The sequence below is a fragment of the Buceros rhinoceros genome, unplaced genomic scaffold, assembly GCF_000710305.1.
Source record: "Buceros rhinoceros silvestris isolate BGI_N320 unplaced genomic scaffold, ASM71030v1 scaffold8283, whole genome shotgun sequence".
Lineage (NCBI taxonomy): Eukaryota > Metazoa > Chordata > Aves > Bucerotiformes > Bucerotidae > Buceros > Buceros rhinoceros.
Genome location: NW_010404171.1, coordinates 75,339 through 82,390, shown reverse-complemented (window position 1 = coordinate 82,390; position 7,052 = coordinate 75,339). Strand labels below are relative to the sequence as shown.

At 45.8% G+C, this 7,052-nt stretch overlaps 1 protein-coding gene across 1 annotated transcript; it reads left to right on the top strand.

Annotated features, from left to right (window-relative positions):
* Positions 1 to 578: 578 nt before the first annotated feature.
* Positions 579 to 1,691, top strand: SSTR5 (somatostatin receptor 5). Its single transcript, XM_010133268.1, has one exon. The coding sequence runs from the start codon at positions 579 to 581 to the stop codon at positions 1,689 to 1,691; it is 1,113 nt and encodes a 370-aa protein (XP_010131570.1).
* The last annotated feature ends 5,361 nt before the right edge of the window (positions 1,692 to 7,052 follow it).

Below are 7,052 nucleotides of genomic sequence, written 5' to 3'. Positions count from 1 at the left end.
GTAATGGTCCCTTGCCAAGTGGCACCGGAGGCATGCAAGGATTAACATTTCTCAGCAGCAGCAGGAAGGCTGGCCTTGTTACCAGCAGGCTTTGGACCCAAACAGCTCATGTGCCAGGGCATTCGGACTCCTTTGCTGCTGGAAATCTTCTGCCTCTGACTGTGCAGCGCAGTGGCCATCACCCGCTCTCCTCCTGCTTGCGTTTCGTGGCGGGATGCATGCCATGTTACCGCTGTGCAGCTTCCCATCTTCCCAGTTACATCCAGCCCTGACCCTGCTGCACGGAGCTTGTGAAAATTAAACAGATACCACCATCTGGGATATGTGGGATGCTATACCATCATCTGGGATGAGCTTTTGGCCTCTCTCGTTGTGCAGTTCCATTGTTCAGTCATTGATCTCACCACATGCATAATTCATGCATTCTGACTATTAGAAAATTAAATGATGTGAAAACGTGTCTACTATGAATTCACTCTTTCTTCCTCTTTTTCTTCCTTTTTTTTCTTTCTAGGAAGAAGATGCCCGTGAAGTTTAATCTCTCTTAGCTGTAACAGAAAATCTGGGGAGTAAAAGTAATGGATCCTTTATACTTTTCCAACACATTTAGCACAGAAGCTAGTTCCAGCAATGTGAATTCCTCGCTGCTGACAAATGTGACGGAGAATGGGACACTCTCAGAGCATCCCTCATTCAAATACATCCACAAAGTCCTGATCCCCATCTGTTACCTCCTGGTATGCGCAGTCGGATTCAGCGGCAACACGTTGGTCATATATGTGGTTTTGCGCTATGCCAAGATGAAAACCGTCACCAACATATACATCTTGAATTTAGCCGTTGCTGATGTACTCTTCATGCTAGGCCTGCCCTTCCTGGCCACCCAGAATGCCATCTCCTATTGGCCTTTTGGCTCCTTTCTGTGCAGGCTGGTGATGACCGTAGATGGTATTAACCAATTCACGAGTATTTTCTGTTTGACTGTGATGAGCATGGACCGCTACCTGGCAGTGGTTCACCCCATTAAATCAACCAAGTGGAGACGTCCCAGGGTGGCCAAGCTCATCAGTGTGACTGTCTGGACATTCTCGTTCTTGGTGGTGCTTCCGGTCATCATCTTTTCAGATGTACAGGAAGATTTTCAAACCTGCAACATGAACTGGCCAGAGCCTGTCAACATCTGGTCAGCAGCGTTCATCATTTACACCTCGGTCCTTGGTTTTTTTGGTCCTTTGTTGGTGATCTGTCTCTGCTACTTGCTGATAGTGATTAAAGTCAAATCTTCGGGGATTCGAGTCGGGTCTACGAGGCGCAGGAGATCGGAGAGGAAGGTGACCAGGATGGTGGTGATCATTGTGGTGGTCTTTGTGTTTTGCTGGCTCCCATTTTACATGATGAACATTGTCAATTTGATATTTATACTGCCAGAAGACCCTGTGTTGGTAGGGGTGTACTTCTTTGTGGTGGTCCTGTCCTATGCAAACAGCTGCGCCAACCCCATTCTCTATGGATTTCTTTCTGACAACTTCAAGCAGAGTTTTCAGAAAGTCCTTTGCCTCCGAAAGGGCAATGGTGTAGAGGATGGTGACCCCATTGAACACAGGCAAGAAAACAGCAGCCGCTTGCACGAATCAATGTTAACCCAGAGAAATATTGAATTCAATGGACATATGCAGACGAGCAAGGTGTAAGGGCATGGTTTGGTATTGCAAAGCACTTACAGACCTGGAGAAGCTGGGGACTTGAAGATGAATTCATAGCAAAGCTAAGACCTGGAGACCCACAAGCTCACATAAATGTACATAAACTTCTTACTCACCCCCCTTTCCCAGCTGAAGGTGTTAAGGGCTGTCACGGGCTATGTGAAGATCTCACAGTGTTCCGGCGAAGCCAGATGTGCGTTACCACTTTCTGTATTCTAGAGAACTGATTTATTGGTACACACTGCTGGCTTTGGGCTGCTCTGGGCATGCAAAACAACACTAAACCTGTTCTAACTACCATGTTAAGCTTAGTTTAGGGCTGCCTTTCACTGCCGGGATCAGCTGAAAGCACAAAACAGCTCACATAATATCTGTGGAAGCTTTCAAGGGGAGCTCTTAAAAGAAAACCACCACTTCTCAAAAGGAAGTTTCATATGAAAAAAGGCCACAGCACTGATCTTGAATTTGTGTCTGAGCTGTGGTTATTGAGTGCTGCGCTGTCCATTTACGTTGTTTTACTGTCATTAACCCACAGAAGAGATTTACAGCATTTGGAAATCTTGCGATATTCTTTTTTAAGAAAGAATAAAAACAAGAGCAGGAGAATGTTGTTGAAGGGGTTCAATGAATTCATAACACTTTCACAGTCTGAACCAAACTGCATTAAAATGTAATGTAACCACTTTATTATTATGTAAGTGACGATGATTGTGAAGTCCTGGAAAGCTGTTGTGTATATTTATTGGTTCTGAATGTAAGTAAGTATGGACACGAATACAAACTGTATTTTCAGAAATTAAAACAACTTCAATCCCCTCCTGACTATCCGTTTCATGGCTTTGCCGAGCACTGCCAGGCTCTGTGCAAGGTACAGCCAAGGCTTTGATGAATAAATCATCATAGATGGGATATAGTTTAGTAGGTAGGACCGAGTAGAGGTACCTGTGGGGCCCTGTCCTGCTCGGACACCGAAAGGAAAGTCCATGTGCCTCTTGATGCTTGGATGCTCAGCAGAGACACAGAGACCAAGTGACTAACGGGAGCCCATATAGCAGGATGAGGGGAGCAAGGAACATCACCCAGACCAGACTTCTCCTCGTGTCTGATCCAAGCTACTTGCACTGTAAACTGAGAATTCTTCATACAAGAAAGGGAGGAAAACAAATTAGATATTTGTTTAAAGCCAGGCAGAAACTATTTATTCTCTTTAGATATTTCCTCCTACCACCACTATCACCCACACAGGTCAAACAGTCTTTCTGTGAGGAAGTTTGTTTGTATATAATAGCAAGCAGGGCAGGAGATACAAAAGGAGAGGGCATCTCAGCTGTCCTTTCAACCTTTGGTGACCTTCTATAGCATCTCTAGGGGATGCGGCTGAGCCCCAGCAGCAAATATCAGCTTGGTACTTGTACAATCCAGGGTGGTTATTCAGATAACCCTAAACAGAGCAGGATGCTGTCCATTTATGCACCAGCTTCCTTCTTCATGCCATCATAGTGGCCACGCTCTCGTTCCCTAATCACAAGAGCACAAGAACTCACCAGATGCAGTGAGAAACAACTGTAGGGTGTATCCAGAACGCATCCCTTGCTCTGGGCCGTTAGTAGGTACCCTCAGGCTCCTGGCAGCAGCAGGCTGTCGCCCACCTCCCGCACACCTGCGCTGTGCCACGGCCGCTCATTCAAAATCACAGCACAGCCAGGTTTACATTGATTAATTAAGCCATGCCATATCTATTATTTCCGGAATTAGCAGGCTGTTCCAGGCATAAATCAACTCTCTTATCAATTCTTGAGACACGTGGAGTAATTAGCACAGGCCTTTATGTCATCTCTGGCAACTCCATCTGCCTCCAGTTGATTAGCCAGAAGTTCTTCTCCAGTGATAGAATTAGAAAAACCCATTTTAGTTCACAGATCATTTTGCAAGCAGCAGTAATAATTAATGCTCTCACAGAGGGAGGGTGCCCCACGTACGCAGCATTGGTAGCTTACTCTGCGGAAGCACAGGGATGCATAATTCAAGCCAAAGTGTGTTGCTGAGTATATCTGTGCCCTTGTCCATTGCTGGCCTGATCCTCTGGAGCACCCAAGCTCTTAAGCACAGGGGAATTCAGGAGACTGAAGAAACCAGAGAGTTGTTCACACTAGCAGCAAAGCTGAGCAGCGCTGGTTGCTCTCCCCATCTATATGCTGTATTAGTATTTGCTATGGAAGCAGCAAGACGCAGTTAGGAGCAGAGAATGTCAGGGCAAGATTCAGGAATTTGCCCCGGAGGCTGTGAGGCTCTGCCTAAGTCACTTCACCCCTTGTACGCTGGTGTCTCTATCTGTAAAACTGGGAAGAATGGTACTGACCTCTGTCACACAGCATTCAGGGCTGGAAGCCGGTACCAAAACTACCGCTTATCATCAAGAGCTCCATAAAAATTGGAGCTGGCAGCCCCGGAGAGAGGCAATACACCAGGGACCAGAGGGTATCTTTGCTGCCAGCCCTCACTAGTATTTTCCTAAGGCTGCTGAGAGAAGGGCTCAAGGCTTCATTTTTGAGAGAAATCATTTCACTTGGGGATTACAAAGGATTCATGATAAACTTGAAGCAAGTGCACACAACAACCTCAAAACCAGCATTCCAACAGAAACCCTGACAGGCTTGGGACTCGCAGCACCTTAAAACGAACAACAGTCTCATGCTTAGCCTTTTATGTTTTAAAATAAGCTTATGGATGGGGCAGAGACCAGCGTATGGCACAGAGGAGCTGTGAATTGGGCACTGGTTTGCCAGAAGGCTGCTCAGAATAGAACTGGGGGAACTGGGAGCCAGACAAAACCACCAGCAGACTCAGAGTGGTGGTTTGAGGGCAGAGGGTGGAGAGTAAATCCCAAAATGTCCCTCCAGATACTTCCTCCCGGGAGTGGACACCCCTTTTAGACATCTTTCAGAGCTGTATCAGAGCCACAGGGACTGTGTGAGTGTTAACTGAACAAAAAAATAAACCCACGTTGCTAGAATAAGTCACGCCCCTGGAGATTAAGCAATATAGTGAGAAGCAGATGGAAGAATAAACTCCACAGAAAATAAAAAACCTCCTCACTGGGTTAGGTAAGAACACGGGAGAAGCGAAGAATCCTCATAAGACCAACAACTGAGTAAGAATTGGCAGAGTTGAAATATCGATGATTTCTGGCTTACTTCTTATTTTCTCTTCAGGGAAAAAGCTCAAATTCATTTCAAACCTCTCTGAGCACGGCAGAGAGCTAAAGAGGCTGATAAATGAACATCCAGAGTTTTATTGCGCCATCGCGTTAATCTGCTGCAATATCAGGAGACACCGGTGTAACAATAATCCGGTGCATTAGGAATACTCTGTTTTCCTTTCCATGATGATTTTATAACATGCTGGAAAGAAAAGCCAACAGCGTTTCATGCCAAGACGCTTTATAAACATGAATATTGTGCTAACAAAAGCATCACCTTTTACCACAGGGGAAGAGGTTTAGTGAGAGCTATAAGCTCTTTGTGTACCCAGGGAAATTCCTCTCTTTTCTCTGACTCAGAGGCAGGTCAGCATTGCGTGGACTGATCGTCTGCCGTGATCTTCAGGCTTCTGCTGCAGAGATTGCCTTCACTTTCCTCTGTGAAAACGTTCTGGACAAACTACACAATTTATGCATCGAGCGAACCAAGCCCCAAAATTGTTTGCTTATTTTCTGAGTCCTAAAAAGTCTGGCTGCTGCGTTATGATGCTGACTCTGAGGTCTCTCATCTGCCGTGAAAAGCCTGCCCAAGCCTGCCCCGCCGGGCTGTTATCTCAGCCCCCAGCTCATTTTCCAGGTGTCAGCACCGTCCCCTCAGGGGCATGGAGCCTTCAGCTCTGCAGTCATGTCCAAGCAGGTCCTGGAGCTTCCTCCCACATCAAGGCTGAACAGAAGAAGAGCAAATCAGTGCTGATTTCAACCAAATTTGCAGCCCAGGATGAAGGGTTACAGCTTGCTAGTCACCCCCGTTTTTCAATAGTCTGTTTGATGCTCTGACGAGGAGTAATGATCTGAAAGACACAAAGGGTGCTGAAAAGCATGGTCATGCTGATCAAACCAGGGATCCTCTTTCACTTGATTTCAAAGGAAAAGCACTGAAGATTAATTCCTTACAGGAAAGAACGGCACCAGAATGTGGAAAAACTCAGAAGTGTCCTTTCCCTTGATTTCAAAGGAAAAGCACTGAAGATTAATTCCTTACAGGAAAGAACGGCACCAGAATGTGGAAAAACTCAGAAGTGTCTGAATTTCTTTCTGGTTCTTCTCTTGACTTACAGCAGGGGAGCGAGACTTGCCTTCTATTAATTTGCCATAAAATAATAAGGAAAACATTTTAGAAATGTGTGCAGCATGAAGCAAAGCTTTCCATTAGGCTAATGACTGATCTGTTTTTTAATTAAAAAAAATCAAAACTAATTTTATTTACCAAACAGCCAGTAATGGTCACGCTCCACCGAATGATTAAATGTGCATTTCAGAAGGAATTCTTGTTTTGCAAATAGATTTGATTTAATGTAATATATTCCCATGAAAACAGGGGAACTAGGGAGGAAGGGATGGCTCTGTCCTGTCATGCACTGGCTGTGAAGAACAGATGGGCTTCTGCTTACGGTGGCAACTTAAGACTCCCCAGACCTTGATTCGGTTCCTAATTTTACCTTACAATTCTGTTTGACATGAGGTAGGCTGTGATTCCCCAAGTTTTCCGCCTGTAAAACTAACCCAGTGCTTCCTTTCTCACACCTGTCCTACTCGGCAGAGAGATCTGGAAATCCCCCCACAAAGTGCATGTTTGGTGCCATCATCACAGCGTTTACATGAGGTTTACCAAAGTCTTGCAAGAATAGACGCTTTTTACGAAGAGGACAAGTTCTGGTGCATTGATTTTGTGTCTCTTTGGCATATGTCTCCTTTCCCTTATTCAGCAGGGGTTTTGTTGGCTCCCTTCAACAATGCATCTCCAGGAGATGTGCAGCTTGCTCTGGGCACAGCCGGCCTGGCCTGCTTGTTATCACCTCACCAAGAGGGACCATTTCGAAAAATAATTGAGTTTCAGTCCAGCTCTCTTGGGGCAAAGAGGACTGAATAGATGACAGAAACCAGGCCCAGATGGACCATCCAACACATTCACACGCCATCCATCAGTGGCAGGGCGAGGATGGTGATGTTGAGCCACGCCGAGCAATACCCTCATGTAAGTACTCAGTGTCACAGATACCAGCCTTGTGCAATACTTGACAGTCCCAATAGCAATCAGACCAACGGTGTAGGAGTCAGGAAGGCCTGAGGGGTTATACGGCGATGGGCAG

Excerpts from the sequence above, each read along its gene's own strand:
- SSTR5 (XM_010133268.1), top strand. The coding sequence starts at position 579 with ATGGATCCTTTATACTTTTCCAACACATTTAGCACAGAAGCTAGTTCC.